The 17,765-nt window shown below is 36.3% G+C and overlaps 1 protein-coding gene across 2 annotated transcripts in view; it reads left to right on the forward strand.

The window, feature by feature from the left end:
- Window positions 1-17,765, forward strand: part of LOC146005236 (protein FAM91A1) — a 124,578-nt gene that overhangs the window by 46,885 nt on the left and 59,928 nt on the right. For both annotated transcript variants that reach the window (XM_083144319.1, XM_083144320.1), the window contains 4 exons: window positions 2,344-2,525; window positions 5,876-5,976; window positions 8,521-8,680; window positions 16,900-17,048. In XM_083144319.1, the coding sequence (XP_083000445.1) occupies window positions 2,344-2,525; window positions 5,876-5,976; window positions 8,521-8,680; window positions 16,900-17,048 (592 nt within the window). The remainder of the gene's footprint in view (window positions 1-2,343; window positions 2,526-5,875; window positions 5,977-8,520; window positions 8,681-16,899; window positions 17,049-17,765) is intronic.

Raw genomic sequence — 17,765 nt, forward strand, 5'->3', positions numbered from 1 at the left:
TTTGGCTTTTTTTAGTGCATATAAATCTGCCCCCTAGTTATCACTATCATTTATAACATATACATGTAATATAAATAAAGAAAATGTTTCTTTGAAATTCTCTCTTGATGAAGAGCAAGTCTTTTTCTTATATTTTAGCATGCATCATTTCTAATTTGAGTATACTCAATATATCACTTTCTTCATCCAGGTTTTCTTCAAGATGGCTTCCATTCTTCCATTTTTAAAACTCCACATTTGGTTAAATCACATCCAAAATGTAGATGATATTTTTATCATTTTATGTCTTATTCCTCAAATCTTTAATTTGAGGTATTGCATTATTCATATACTTGCTTGATAATGCAGATTAAAGCATATAACAATTCCCTGCTTCAAATTAAACTTAGCACTTTTCACAAGTTCCAAATCTTTTTTAAAGATTATGCCATTATCAAAGTACTTTCAAGATTCAGTTATGTGAAAGAATGCCTCTTTATAGTTTAAACAAACTATTTAAGATTAACTTGTAAAGTATAATCCTTTAAAAATATCAATAATTGTACAAATATGAATCCATCACAAATTGCTACATTTGTACTTATCTTTGTTCCATCATGAGATCCTCTTAATGTCCCAGACCACTAGTATCAGAGAAACTAGTTCAAGAAATTTTTTTAGCATGTGTCATCTTCAACTGTTTTTTATATTTTTGTCCCTAAGTGCTTAACATCCTAAATGTTTGTGAAGTATATGTACATATTTGCTCTGTTACAGCTATTTTGCAATGTATATAACAATATACTTATCTAGTGATTACAAGTACCGTTTTTTGAATGTTGATTCAAAATTCCAAGAATGACATCATATTATATGCTGAACTATTTTAAAGAGTTGACCTCTGTATATAAACCTTGATGCCAATGCAAATGTACACAATTTCAATAAATTTAATTATAAATTTGAATGTTTCTTACCTTGTCTGAAAGAACACACATAATTGAAGTTATTGTTTTTTTCATATTATCAGTCAAAAATAACTGTTATAAATATGAATTCAAAATATTGCACAATTTGATAATTTTGTCATGATATACAAATTGTTTTTTTTTTAAAACATCATATTTATTCAAGTTAGTTCAAATAGTAATTTCAGACACAGTTAATTCTATTATGTGAATAAATTAAGAGTAATCATATGACCAAAACTATTATCAATATTGCATAAATGTGGAACTCTGAACTTAACCTAACCATTTCAAATCTTAATATGACAATATAATAATTTTATTGTTGTGAATTGCTTTTTAGAAGGTTAAAAGAAAATTAGTATTGGTAAAGAAAAGAAAAAAGTAAAGTGTTCCCTGTGCTTTGCACCATGCCATTAAGGTATAGGGCATAAGGTGTGAGTGATGTGATCAGTATAGGCATATATATTTGGTAAATAAAATAGCAAAATTTCGATACAAAAACTGAGCCAATTTCGGGTTCAAAAGCGGTTAATAAAATAAAATTTCACTGTTATAGCGGTGAAAAAGCGGTATTTAAAATTACGTTTTAGTTTTAAAAATGTGAATTTTATCCAAAATTTGATTTAAAAACTGCACTTACTACACAAAGTAAACATATCCCTTCTAATAGCACATTTATGTCATTACCAATATTAAGTTTATTGCTGAATAAAGGGGCCCATTTTTGCTTCTCACATATTTACAGCAGAATTAATCAATTTTCCATGAATTGCATAACTTATAGGAAAATTCTGACTTCAGAAGGTGTCGCATCGGTAAATAAACTCTAAATTTCATGTTTAAGAGTTTATTTCGCATTTTGCAGTTCATTTCGAATTATTTCGTGACAAAACAGTGTAGGAAAATGCACCTCACACCTTTCAGAAACATGAAAAATGAACACTACGATGTGTTATTTCACATTTCGTGTTTTCATCAAAAATGAAATGTGCATGCTCTAGTGATCAGCGTCATGACCCTGTCCCCCAGAGTTTCCTCCAGGTACCCACTTTATATCATGCTGGATAAGTGCCGGTGCCACTTGAACGGGTGGAAAAATTCCCGGTTCACCCCTGCTGGGGATAGAACCCGGGTCTCTCGAATGGTAGTCAGATGCCCTAACGATTGAGCTACCACGGGTGTTGGTTTAAATATAGTATTTTTATCAATGTTGATTCCGATTCAGATGTGTAAATTTTGGCCGATATTCAAATATCGGTAGGTAATTTCCTTTGTCACATTCCTACATAGCATCATCACTTACGTTTTAAGCAATTGCACTGACGGTACAGAATTTCTAATGTCGTTTAGTCAAAATGAATTGCATTGTTTCATAAATTACGCTTTATTGTAGGTTTGAGGCTCTTGGGAATTGGACGTAATGAGTATATTGATCTGATGAACCAATGCAGATCCAGTAGGAGGCTCTTCCGAAGAAAGAACGTTAGAGATCTTCTTCCACCAAAACCAGTGGACATTAACATTGATCCATGGTGGACAGTGGAAGTTGGATGTGTTACAGAAGATGATGTAAAGGTAAAAATAAAATACATTCACTCCAGTGCTCGAAGTGGTGTGTGCTCATTGATCAAAATATGAGTGCCTTTGAGTAATCTGTGATCAATGTGGCTGCCTCGAGTGGACAAGATTTCAGTGATCTTGAAAAGCTGTTAATTATGAAAGTGATTGATGTGTATTTTTTTAATGAACGACATTTCCCTTTTTATATAATTACCAAAGTGGAAAATTATATTACCTTCTGTTACTTCCTCTGTAATTACGCTGTATTGCAAGCTGTAATTCCTGAGTATTTCACATCCTGAAAATATCCTTACTTTCTCGGGAAATGGTGAACATTTTCCATCCTGAACATCAAGATGTCCTCCCCCCACTTCCCGATTGAAAGATTTCCATCCAGAACACCCTGATTGTTGCTATTGCTGTTGTTGATTACTGTTAGAATTTGGTTGTGGGTGCTAATGATATGTGAGGAGGATCTATTGTAATGCCTCTCTAAATTGTTGAAGAAAAAAAAAAGAGGCATGCAAATCCACATTCAGTTGTACCCATTGATACCAGATACTACATTGGTTGAGAGTTGTCCGATACTCGCCTGTTTGAAAGAGAGAAATGCCCTTCCAAAATTTCATTTGAAGAATGTTATATATATATAAAGCATCCTCCTGCACCCCCCCCCCCCCCCTCTGAATCCAAAGTGTCCCGGGAGACAATTGAAAGTGAATTAGCTGGGCAGATGCTTTTGGTAATATGCACTTCCAGCACTGATTCGCTCATATTATCATATTGTTAACTCCATGTTCTCAGTAACTACAGGGTGGCGCAGAGAAACGACAAAATTAATTTCAATTGATGTAAAATGCACGAATAATCACAGGAAAAAATACATTTAATGATGTATATGCATGTATGCCATTAACTATGACATTTACATGTCACTTTACTTCTTAAAGATTACATCAGAAAGATGTGTCCCATCTCGGCTTACACATTCTGAAAGTCTGCTGTGGAAACTCTGGAATGCCTGCTGTATCATGTCTCGATGGATATCAGTGATTTCTGCTGCAATCTTCTGTTTCAGTTCAGCAATGGTTGCAGGACGTGTGCTGTACACTTTACTTTTGAGATGTCCCCACAGAAAGAAATCGCAAATCCATTCTGCTGAAACCACATATTGTCGGTGTCAAGATGTGCGTCGTGCAACTTCGGTGCAAAGAATGTTTCAAGCATAGCAACATATCGATCTGATGTCACTGTTGTTGCAATGCCTTCCTCACTTTAAAAAAAATAAGGGCCTAAAACACCATGACTTGACACTGCACACCATACTGTAACCTTGGTGCTATGTAATGCACCATACTGTAACCTTGGTGCTATGTAATGAACGCTCGTGAAGCTGACTATGATTTTCCTGTGACCAGTAATGGAAATTCTGTTTGTTAACATAGCCGCTAAGGTGGAAATGGGCTTCGTCAGACATCCACAAATTTTTAAGGAAATTGCCAAACCGATTCGCAAAACTTCTTACGAAACACAGGGTCTTTAGGATGTAATTGCTGCACAATCTGTAACTTATTGGGGTGGAACTTCATTTCATGCAGTTTTCTTTGTATGCTTCTTCGACTACACTGTAGGGCTGATGTATGTTGTCGAACAGAGCAGCAAGGGCTCCTCTGAATAGCAACTCGAACTGCTTCAATATTCTCTGGTATACGCACTGTTCGAACTCTACCTGGGGGCTTCTTCTTCAGGGATGAACCAGTTTCTTCGAAATTACGCACCCATGTTGTAATCGCATGAGCCGATGGGACACGAGCATGACGTCCTAGCTGGTAATGCTGCCGAAATAACCTTTGCGCTGCAGTCACACTATCACCGTTCTTATAAATAGCTTTCACAGCGAAAGCACGCTCCGAACCATTTCAATGCTGCATCATTACTAAATGGCAAAGCCTCCTCAATGATGTCGCATCGGTTTTGAAGAAATGCCGGCGCTACAGTGTTGCCAATTCCACATTAAATTTTGCTGTTTCTCTGCACCACCCTGTATAAATATGCCATCTTTGTTGTTAATAAAAAAAATGCATTTAAGTGTTGGAACATCAGTAATGAATTGGTTTACAGCAGTGGCATGGCGTGACTTTTTCAAAAGTGTTACCTGCCATCAGTACGACAATTATTCTGGTAGACGTTATCATATATGCCCCCCCCAAAAAAAAAATATGCCTTCGATCTAGATTTTTGTTCATTTCGTTCTTTTTTTGCAATCCGCTCAGTAATTTAGCCACAAACACTCTTAGCAAAAACTACCACTCATGAGACAGTTACCACGAAAATTCAATGAATAGTGTTAGAGCCTTGTGAATTATTAATTTATTTCTTTGTAAATGAGGTGGAAAGGAGAATAAATAGAACACACATTTCTCGGGTCAGTTTGACATTTGTGCGGCGAGCAGACGACAAAATTCCGCTCCTTCAGAGTGTGGAAGGGAACTCCAGCTGTCCGTACTAGCGTTGCCAACTTAGTTTTTTGGAGCAAGGTTTGTCCAAATCACGAATTGCACCAAGAAACTATATTTTCGTCTATTATCTGACCAGTCTCAGTTGTAGTTCAATCCAGCCTTGGTGTTGCAATGTAGCTCTAGTTGCTTCAGAGAAATAGTATCCTCATTTTAGACGGGTCTACCAATCCAATGTGACAACACTGACATATACCGGCATGCCTGACCTGTAACTGGGCCCCTAAACAGGCATATGAATTACCCCGTAGCACACTTTTCCCCAAAGCTTTCCCCTGCTCTTCCCGTTCATTGGCACCCTTTCCTCTTGTTACCTCTTCAGGGTAGCGGAACGGCCTGCCTTTTCGCTTCTGTCAGCTGCAGAAAAAATGTCCTCTCTGCAATATCTACTCGACGGCAACGCTATTGGTTAACGTATTTAACAATGTTGTTATTTTACTGAAACAACTTAATTCTTCACATTTTGTTGTTACTGCGGTAACACCGGTAAAGCCTCTGGTTTGCAGTAAACTTGCATTCTTTCTAATTCCTTTTTAAAATAAAATACATTGATTATATTTGTAAATATTGTCATTTCGCATCAGTAAGCCAAGATTCAGTGTGTGGTAATTCTACTAACATCGCAAGAAGAAGCAAATACATGCAGTAGCTTTACGATCAGTAAAAATCAACACATTTTATTTAGTTAAATACTTTTATCCAACATCTTGTACTAAAGCAGAACTATCTAAAAGTAATAATTAATTATAAGTTGTAATTATTGGCAGACTAGATATGCTGTTATTACATCATGTTATAGTGCTGAGTAAATGTGGGTTAAGATATATAAGACTATTAACTGTGTTTCAGCTTGTATCTTCAGGGGAAAAGGAATTGATTGACAGAATAATAGACCATGGCTGCCAAAAAGCGGGTGACCTGGATTATGAACTTGTTCATACTTTATACAAGTAAGTATTATTAATATTGCTTTGATATGTTTTCTGTCTGTTTTAACTATTAATCTCACGCGACACTTTTTTTCATCTCTTATTTCACAATGCAAGCTGTATGCCCTTTACATTGAACAGAACTTTTACAAATATGTGCTATTCGCAATATACTAGAATAATATTTTATCTTATCTGGCATATCTCACCATTTTTTCATTGTCTTCCACCACTCCTCTCTTTCCAGTGTTCCAATCTGTTCCTCTTCTCCTAACACTTTCTGCTATCTGCTCTTTCCACCGACATCTTGGTCTCCCCCTTGGCCTTATTCCCACTCCTTTTGCATTGTAAGCTCTTACTGGTAATCTTTCTGCATCCATCCTGTTCATGTGTCTGAACCTGTGCCTGATCTATCCTGTCCTGAAGCTTCAGCACCCCCACAGTCTGTTAAATCTCCTCATTCCTTATTCTATCCCTTCTTGTCTTCCCCAATATACTCCTTAAAAATGTCATCTCCACTGCCTGCATCTTTCTTTTGTCTCTTTGTCATTGTCCAAGTGTCTGCTCCATACGTAATTATTGGTGCATAGTAAGTATGTGTTGCATATTACCTTTTTGCATTTCATAGGTACTACATCCATGTACCTTCCATAATGAGAACTACAATCCTCAAAATATTACTTTTATTTAATGTAATAATTAAGCTTTCTGTAGTACTACTTTCAACTGTGATGTCATCATGATTATATTTTGATTAAATGCAGGTACATCTGTTAAATAGATTTGCTTTTTACTGTACTAAATACTGAGTGATTCAGGACCATAGAGCCAGGTAATTGAATTATTTGCCGCAACTCAAATAGTGCACTACTCTCTTGGAATCTTAGCCTGCCTTTTCCCAGAATGATTCCAATATGGTTTATTTTCCACTAATTTATATACAGTATAGAAGCTGTGATAGTGCCTATTTTTGAATTTATACAAAAGTACTTCCAAAAGATGTTGCAGAATGAATGTTAGCAATGCAAGGTAAGGAATTAAAACAACTTTCAAAGAGTTTATATGTGACACAATGCGAATTTATAGTATTTTCTTATGTAGCTGAGCCAGCCTCCGTGGTGTAGTGTTTAGCACAGCATGCTATGACACCAGGTGTCCTGGGTTCAAATCCCAACCTGGACATGGGTCTTTGTTATTGTATCGTCACTCATCCTTATCTTTGTGATTAGCCAAAAGTGGAAGAAATGCAAAGTAAATTAAACCAAACCAATCAATCAATATTATGTAACTGAAGGGGTGAGAGAGTTCCATTAATCCATTTAATCACTGTATGGAGTGACTTTCAAAAGAATCAGTGTTGTTTGATACAGTGGAAGTTTTTTTTAAGATAGGTGATACTATTGTAAGGCCTTGTTAAATCTTGAAAACAGTTGTTGAACTTACACTGAATAACCCTTGTATCTCATTACCAGGGAACGGACTTATATGTAGTAAAAATGTGCTAAAGATGTATATACTTATTTAATTATTTTCACTAAAATATGGATGTAAAATTGTAGAAATTTACTTTTTTAATAATATAAGACACACACGAGCTACATAAAATACAGTATGCTTACATTGACATTAACTGTAAAACAACATAATATGTGTTTTCATTTTCTGTTTCCAAACAAATTGATAACAAAATTTTGTTGTGTAACTGTTGGAATGTGAATTTTATGATGTCTCTTAAGATGGATTTATATTATGGGGAGGCCAATATGAACTTTTGACAGACACCGATAAAGTACCAATATAAAATTTACCGATACCGATAACCGATATTCTACCGATCCGATATAAAATTAGAAATGGTCCGTGAAGAACGTGAAAGGTTCATTGACCTCCTTAATAAATTGTTTCAAGGTGACTGCAGTGCAAAAGAAGTTGCATATTTAGACATTTACTTTTTTTGAAAGTAGAGCATGGAGATTATCCATAAAAATTACAACAAAATGGCAGAATTTTGCCCTAATTTATCAGATATTTATTGATATTTTGGATCGGTAATTTTACCGATTCACCGATATACCTATATCGGCTGGTACCGATAGAGTACCGATTAATCGGTCCCATCCCTAATTTATATTAACTAACACTGTGTTCAGCATCACAAGAAATAATGGTAGTGTATTTCAAATTTGTCGGTTATTAGCGAGAAATTCACCCAACTCTTTCAGTCACATGGAGACATGTAGTTATTGCGCGAATATGGAGTATATGTTGAGAAATGTTCTGAAATATGGAAATTATATGTAAAAATAACTAAAATATTAAAATATGAGCCAAAACCTAATACAAATATGGAAAATAAAAACTTAATTTTTTGAGTCTACGTGCCATGATGCACAAAGATAATACAAAATATAACTGATTTCAGCTTCATACATAAATATGTATTTACATATAAATCCGTTCCCTGCTTATTACTAAATTTATCATCCAATTGGTTTCTTTGTGTTCGCATGTTTGTTACTACTGCATGTCAATTATATACATAGAATTATTCTTTCTAATTTGTAGGAAAGGCCTAATTTATCTGGATGTTCCAGTAGATGATGGTGACTGCATTGTTGTACCACCGCTGGAGGGCTTTGTAATGAATAGGGTACTTGGAGATTACTTTGAAACTCTCCTGTACAAGATATTTGTCTCCATCGATGAACATACAACTGTTGGAGAGGTAAGCAATATTATTATGTCATTTCTGTGAAAAGCTTTCAAATGCAAGACAATGAAAGTAAATGTTAGTATATAGGTTGTTGATTATGTACATCTGTGCATGTGTACTTCTAATTATAGTTGAAAAATCACTACTGTGTTTCATTCCATAAACGTTGCATCTTGTATTTTCAGTCCAAACTTGGTTTATAATGTTTCACTGTGTAATTATTGTATCGGCGCATCAGATAACGAAACCAGTGCAATGCAGATTCTTAGGACACAGAAGATTAGATTTTATAAGTCCATACTTCTCAACACTAGAAAATTTTCTCAAGTGTAATATTTAGAGTATCATACAGAAATCAATGACAACTAAGTAGGGATGTGATGAAGCTGAAAATTTACCGATGTCGATGTACTCACCGATAATTTTTGGAACCAATAACAGTGCCGATATTTTAACCTATTCCGATACATAAGATTATTCAACAGAAATGGGATGTTATGTTCAGCATGACAAAAATAAATTTGCTATGTACATTTCTATTGCATATCATATGTATATACATATATATTCTCAAGAGATGCAAATATTTGCATCTAATAGAAAGTGGTTATGTGAACCTTTAAGAACAACATAGATTCTCAAGAGATTTAACATTAGTACACAAGCAGTTCTTTGAAATGCAAATGAAAACCTGTTTTTAATGTTGTAAATTTAATGCTGACAGATTCAACTTCAGAAACACGAGTTTTTGAAGCACTTCTGGAAGTAACCTACTTCTTCTCTTATCGCAAATCTGTCCAGCAGCACTGAATACTGATGCAGCAGGTATGCCCAAGTATTTTCTCACCACTTGTTTCAGGTCTGGATACTCACTTTTGAATTTCCAATACAACAATGGATCCTGGTCACGTGGAATAGTTGGTTCAGCAATGTACTGTTTTATTTCTGATTTTGAGATAGGTTGATCCTTTGAATGAGAGTTTATAATAATTTTATTACAAAAACTCGACAAGTGATGAAGAATTGTAACCTAATTTAAAATATAAAACTTATTAGAAGGTAAGGCTCTAGTATTATCTGTGCCAGTTTTAATATAGAATTTTTGCCGATGACGATATATCAATTTCTGCTGATTTTCATACATCTGTAATCGGCTTCGGCACATCCCTACAACTAAGGATTCAATACTCGATGGAGGCACATGGTGGTTCGGATCCCACTTTAAACTGTAGGTCCAATCCTGATTAGCCTCTCTGTACATACAGTGGACTTAAAACACCAACTCAATCAATCAGTCAATAACAACAGGTCGATGTAATATACACGGACTTTTCAAAGGCCTTCGACACTGTACACCACGATACTTTAATTCAGAAACTAGCTTACATCTGCCTCTCCCCGCAACTTATAAAACTACTTGCTTCATATTTACAGAATAGACGACAATATGTCATGCACCAAGGACTAAGGTCCTCCTATTACGTAGCCAGCTCCGGTGTCCCCCAAGGTTCGAACCTAGGCCCCCTGCTGTACTTGATTTTCATTAACGATTTACCAGATGCACTAAAAAACTCCGAAAAATTAATCTTTGCTGACGATGTCAAAATTTTCAAACAAATTAAAAGTGATCACGACTGTACGAAATTACAAGACGAACTTAACGAAGTACTTGATTGGTGCAAGAACAACAAGGTTAATCTCAATCTCAAGAAATGCAAAGTAGTGTCATTCACACGTAACAAACATCCCATCCAATATTCATATAACATTTCCGACGTAGAAATCCTAAGAGAGAATACTGTAACTGATCTTGGAGTCACATTTGACAAAGTTTTAAATTTCCAGACACACACTGCGCGCATCCTCAGTGAAGCGCACAGGAACCTAGGATTTGTGATGAGAATGTGTAGCCAGTTTAAGGAAAAAGAAACCTTTTTACTACTTTACTATACGTTTGTCAGATCAAAACTTGAATGTGCCTCAGTCGTTTGGGACCCATTATTTATAAAGGAAATCGAAAAAATAGAAAAACTCCAAAATAAATTCTTAAGGTATTTAGTATATAAATTAGATGGCATGTATCCAAAATTCACTTCGGGTGACATCTTACGCAACATGCTGAGTGTCCCGTCCCTTGAAAAAAGAAGACAGATGCACCAGTTAACATTCCTTTCGAAACTTGTCAATGGAAAAACAGACTCCTCCGCACTTCTCGCAAAAATAAACTTTTACGTTCCATGCTCAAAATTAAGACCCAGAAATGACCTCTTTAAAATTTCACGCGGTAGAACCAGGATGGCTGAAATGGATCCCATGAGGAGGATGTGCGCGTTGTACAATATAGTCTCCAATAATACCCCTGACATTGATCTATTTAGACCTAAAAGCAAACTTATTATGTGAACCCTGTATATAATGGCATTGTAACCAAATATGTTGTATACTTTATGACATACCACCCTTGTATTATATATTGTTGTTATGTAATGATTATTCTGTTCCGTCTTATACGTAGTTATTTTCTACTTGTCTTTGTTGTTTTCTCTTACCAATTTTTAATTACTTGTTTTGTCAATATGTATGTAAACTGAACTCAGTTAACCTCAAAGCACTGTAACTGGGCATTTGCCTGTAGTGTTTAATAAATAAATAAATAAATAACTATTCCTTCACTGGAAAAATGTTTGCTAAACTGTCCTGAAGAAATGATGTGTGTCAATTTGGACTAAATGATTTGAATAATTTTAATGTATATTCTCGAGTATTTCGTGAATCCTAATCTTGCACGAAAAACAGTTTAAATAGTAGTAACAATAGAGCAGCACAATTTTTTTTGTAAAAAAAGCTTCACATAATGGTGACACCCTACTTTTTTGCAGAAAGAATTTGGTCATTATATCTGACAATTATGTGGTGAAATATGGTAATTTGATAATGAAAACTAGCACATGAAGATATGATAGTGGTGCAGAAGAAAGAACATTTGCACACAACACATGTAGATCATAGTTCCATGTGAGAAACTACGCATTAGTATTCATCTTTTCTGTGATGATTTGTCCAGTGTAGCTTTTTAATCTGTACATATTTGTCATACAAAAAGAAATTGCAGGGAGAAATTGTAACTAGGAATGTGCTGAAGCCGATTACAGATGTATGAAAATTGGCAGACATTGATATATTGGCATCGGCAAAAATCCGATATTAAAACCTGTACAGATAATACTAGAGTTTACCTTGTAATAAGTTTTATATTTTAATTTTGTAAGATTTATTGAAAATTAGGTTATCATTCGTCATCATTTGTAGAGTTTTTGTAATAAAATTATTGCAAACTCTCATTCAAAGGATCAACCTATCTCAAAATCAGAAATGAAACAGTACATTGCTGAACCAACTATTCCACGTTGTTGTATTGGAAATTCAAAAGTGAGTATCCAGACCTGAAAGAAGTGGTGAGAAAATACTTGGGCATACCTGCTGCATCAGTTTTCAGTGTTGCTGGACAGATTTGCGATAAGAGAAGAAGTAGGTTACTTCCGGAAGTACTTCCAAAACTCGTGTTTCTGAAATTCAATCTGTCAGCATTAAATTTACAACATTAAAAACAGGAATTCATTTTGCATTTCAAAGAACTGCTTGTGTACTAATGTTAAATCTCTTGAGAATCTATGTTGTTCTTAAAGGTTCACATAACCACTTTTTTTAGATGCAAATGTAATCAAATGTACAGTCAACTCTCGATTCAATGACCTTTCACAGTTCCCGGGAAAAGGGTCGTTATTTCGAAGGCGTCGTTATTGGAATTTGCACCAATTTTCAACTTAAACGGAGCTCAAACGGACACAAAGATTCATAGGAGATGGTAACACCATTTATCCTGGTAGTTATACAACCTGTAATGCACAGGATGCGTGTTGTGAGAAGGAAAATAGAACATGAAAACGTTTTCACAAAAAAGAATTTAAAATAATGTTACTTTCTTTCAATTGTGCACAGTCGTTGCTTTTCCAGGAAATTTTTACAATTCTAGTTCATGAGAAACCAGTTTGCACTGAGACCAATGGAAAGGAAAACAATCTCTCGCTTATTGCAAGCGAAACTCTAAGAATCTTGACACCAGTCAGACTGGTGCCAGCAAAAGTCGGGAGATAATCGGGCAAAATGAATGTTGGATTTTATACGGGTCTACTGGAGCATTGTCTGTTACAAAACTGGTAAGATTAGATCTCTCGGGAGAAACAACACAACCTCTCTAGGCACCAGACAAAAAGGAAATAAAGGCAGGGCTGTAATTTTTGTTCTGGCTCTGCTGTGTAAAATACACCGTAAAAAAAAAGTAACTTTGCCTTGCTTCAACCAACTTCATTCTCTCTCCTCCCCATTCAAGGGAGCAGTCCAAACTCCTTCCTTGACTTGCATTGTAATCCAGCGTGAAAAAGGAAATGCACAACTTGCGATCTGTTTTCACCCAATGCGTATTCTAGGACATGTCATTAAGGCGAAGAGGGACAATTACGCACCAGGCATGCATTTATTCCAATATCGTCGGAATGAGCAATGCTACTAAAAAGATCTCCGCCAGAAATGAAGAGTATGAATTTCTCCCCATGTGGCAAGTGGAAGCGGTTTCCTAAGTTGATTATTAAGCCTTATACGATTTTTGAAAAATATGATGAATTAGTATTTACAGAATCCCATGTATTCCTTATGGGACATCAACTTCAAGTTACGGCTCATCAAATGGGAGTTTCGACTTTTCCTACTGCTATGACATAGTTCTACGTGTCCTTTTTCCGTCCATGTACTTTTCTACGTCATCGGATGTTTGATATTCCCGAGAGAAGGAATAAAATAATGGTCCCATAAGCCTAGTGCATTTCTCCTTGCCTCCTACGGCCATCCTGGCAGTGTTGCCAAACTTGATGTGCATAATAGAGCTAAATTTCACCATTCATATAGCTAAAGAGGACTTTCAAGGAGCTAGATTAACGAAGGCTGCATAAAGTGCCTACTAGGGTAATTTTAGTTGTCAGAGGGGTAGGAGTGCTGCTATTGCCGTTAGCTTTAAAGTGATGGCAATTTATTCTTTCTTAGTTTTCACCGCCTAGATTTGGCCGCATCACCCATCTCAATAATCCAATGATGCTAATATAAAATCGAAAATAAAGGGTTCCCGGATAACAAAATTGTCATCTTCATCTTAGCCACAGCGCTATATATAAAAATACATGGGGGAGGAAACAAAAGGTGGGTGACGCAGCCTATAGCTATACGAATATCACGTCACGTGCAAAATGTACACTCATGGCAAAAGTTGGTATTTTTGGGCCGGAGCCAGTGGTGGCATCATGGTGGGGCAGAGGGCGGGTGCCACAGTTCACAGTCAAACGAGTGCACGAAAGAGCCAGATTTGGCTCCAAAAGAGCAAAGTTGGCAACAGTGATCAGAAGCTGCCCCAGCGAGAAAGACCAAGGGGAAATTGTCCCTCCTCGCCTTAAGCGTCGCAGTCGATAATCATTCGGGTTTAGATTGAATTTCACTTTAAACTGTATATTTAGTCCCGATTAGCCCATCAGTATAAAATGAACTGAAAACAAGCTTTATGAAACTGCGCATTTTCACATACCAAATGGTAGATCGTTATTTACTGTCACATTAATTGACGATTCAATGTTGGATTTAGGAGTATTCTCAATGTCAAACACCCACCCCTCCAAACGTTTTCCCCTTGAATAATGTATTTTCAATCGGTCTCAGCGACCATTCCTACATTGAACACTTTTTTTTTCTCTCACATGAATGGTTCTGAAGAAAAGCGGATGCAAATTAAATTTACAGATTTGCTTATCAGAAGGTGCAGAACATGAAGTTATTTTAACTCTTGTTTTCCTTTCTGGAGATCGAATTTCGTTATCTTCAAATCAAAACAGCTTTGCGAGATTCAAAACAATAACTTTTTCCTTTGCGCTGGATGAGTCATCACTGTTATCGGCAAGCAAGAGCTTTGCAGATGCTAGACAAAACACGCGCCAGCTGCATCGTAAAAACAAGGAGACGGCTGGAAGTTCGAGCAACAGGTGGCGGAAGAGAAAAATCCCTGCATTTTAAAGATAATGCAACTGTCGAAGACGGAACTTTTAACAGCAGTGTAAAGAAGAAAGAAATGACCCTTGCTTTACGTTTTACCATGCAACAGATAATAATATGGGAAATATTTCCTATGCAGACAACATCATTAAAAAAAAAAAAATGCCGTGCACACCAGTGGCGGAGAATTTGCTGGGGAAAGGGGGGGAGGGTCACTTTTTTTTACTTGTTCTATGGTTTTTGTTCGTTTTCAAGAATATATCCAGAACTGGTTTCCATTTTAGACGTCAAAGGTAAGGAAGAGGGGTGGGTCCTTTTCCACCCTCGCCTGTAATCAGCCCGTGTGCACACACGCGAGCAAGAAAATCGTGGCTGAAACAATCAGCATCGCCTCCCCCCTCCCCCAATGTTTGCTGACAGGAAAAGAGGGAGAATTCAAGTCAGCCAACGGAACACTTTTTTGGCAGATATTACGACATCAACACAATTAGGAAAACGTATGAAGTGGGAAACGGGAGTTATGATGCACGTAAGATCGAAGTAAACTTTTGTGGAAACCCGGATGACAACGCATTAAGCAGATTGACGATCTTTAGTTCGTCTATGTGGTTTTGATTATCTCTAACAGTTTCGCTTTTTTAATAAGTGTTACAGGGAACAAAGAACACACTTTGAATGAAAGCGGTTACCAAAAGTTGTCGGCTACAAGGCCGAGAGTTGCTCACTCATGGGAACCTGCTGAACTCTAGGTCAGAGCTGGACAGATGGGCCAGACTTCCAGGCACCACGCATCTGTATTTTCGAACATTCCTGTGATCTTATCTCAAGGTGGTGTATTTATCGATGAAAGAGCTTGACCTGCCGTACACATTGGCAAAGACTGCAAGTCCAGCAGTCATTTCAGGCTGCTCCCCCCTCCTCCGTGAGTTTTCAGCAGCTCTTAGGACAAGGAAACAAGTCAATTCAATTTAAAATAACATCCAAGCACATTCGATCTTCTCTTCTCGCGTATCCAAGAGCAAGCCTGGTGCGTTGGGTAGGGGCAGTTGGGTGCGGGGTAACATTGGTGAGCTTGAGGGAGAGGAGGGCAGAGGTCAAGTGCTATTGGATATCACTCAAGCATTGTGTGGTGGTGTCTATTTTTAGTTCAGACCTAATTGTGAGCGGTAGAGGGAATGAGTGGAGAAACAAACAATGCATTTTTCGGCAGATTTCCGTCAATTTTTCAACTTTTTTTCCAAATTTTTCTAATTTTTTCTAAATTTTTCACGGTTCCTGGGAAAAGGGTCGTTACTTCGAGAGGGTCGTTATACCCGGGGTCGTAGAATCGAGAGTTGACTGTACTTAGAAAATTTATTTTTGTCATGCTGAAAATAAAATCCCATTTCTGTTGAATAATCTTATGTATCCGAATCGGTTCCAAAACTTACCGGTGAGTACATAGACATTGGTAAATTTTCAGCTTCGTCACATCCCTAATTGTAACCATCAGTAGCATGATGCAACTCTGATACCTTCATCTGAGCAAGGTGAAGGAAAAATGTGCTTGTTTAAGGTAGGTCTGCTGCAAGATCGCACCAGTGAGGCAGTTGGCTGGTTTGCAATGCAACATAGTGTCTTGTGTGTGACATAAAACACCACACACACTTCATATGCAATTACTTTTTAACATTTAAAATACATTGTGACTAAATTTTTGAAATATAAGTACAGTATTTATTATAACTAGTGTTGGGCAATACATAGTCCAGACAATATTTCACGATATTGAAAAATATCATCCAGGTGATATTAACTAGATAATATATCGTCATGATATTTTAGCGATATATATTGTGTCAGCAATATATCATCATGATATTTGGCAATATATATCGTGGAGATGATATATTGCCAATACCACTATATGGAAAAAAATATCGTATTGTATTGTCTGTGACGATATTTTCTTGACGCTATATCTCAATATCAAATTTCCGATATTGTCCATCCCCTAATTATAACCAATGCCAAAACCACAAACGTGCAAATTTTGACTTTTTCAACTAGTAGTCATAAGAAGACACATATTTTACTGTTGACAACATTTTAGAATAATCTGTGTAAAGTATAATAAGTTTATTTATTTTTGTCTGTTTTAGCTGGCAAATGTACTTCAAATTGATCTTCAATCTGTGAAGAATGCAGTTTCGTTGTATTGTAGGCTTGGATTTGCTCGTAAAAAGAATCATGAGGCAGATGATTCAGATGTGAATCCAACGTGGAGGAACAACATCACTCCTAAGAGAAAGTAAGTTATTAGATGTAGATATATGTGTGTGAAGATACTTTTTCTTTTAATTTAAAATTTACTCTTTTTGTGTGATTTCAAGATATTTTGTAATTTTTTATATTATCCTTGTGTTGATAATTGAATTAAACAAAACAATATTAGGGATAAGAAAAATTAATCTGTACTCTATCAACTCTATTAAATTTACCTGTCCAATATTTCTATTGCTATATTTCCCAAGCCGGACAGTAGAGTGAGGATGCTAAATCATGGGAGCTTGTGTTCTCCCCCTCCCCCCATTTCCTACTCCAATTTCCATTCGATATTAAAGACTGTTGAAAAAAGAATAAATCCTCAATGGTATATCCAGATGGCACCATCATTTGATAGTTTCCAGAGAATAACAATAGGTTAACTAGAACTTGTTCATAACAACAATAACCCCAATTTTTGTAAATCTCATTATTTTGTATTAGTTCTTAATTAGGGCTGAGCCGATACCGATGTCGATGTATCTGTATAGGCCGATAACAGTGATATCGGTATCGGTAAGTATCCGTTGAAATTCACCTATCGCCCGACCCTGTGGCCGAGTGGTTAACACAGCGCTGCGACGCCAAGGGTCCCGGGTTCGAATCCCGGTCAGGCTTTGTTGTTTGTGAATGTCATTCATCAATTTCATCATTTCATCACTCATCCCCATCTTCGCAAATTAGCCAAGAGGCACAAAATGCG

The sequence above is a fragment of the Lepisma saccharinum genome, chromosome 23 (assembly GCF_977018435.1).
Source record: "Lepisma saccharinum chromosome 23, izLepSacc3.1, whole genome shotgun sequence".
NCBI classification, from domain to species: domain Eukaryota; kingdom Metazoa; phylum Arthropoda; class Insecta; order Zygentoma; family Lepismatidae; genus Lepisma; species Lepisma saccharinum.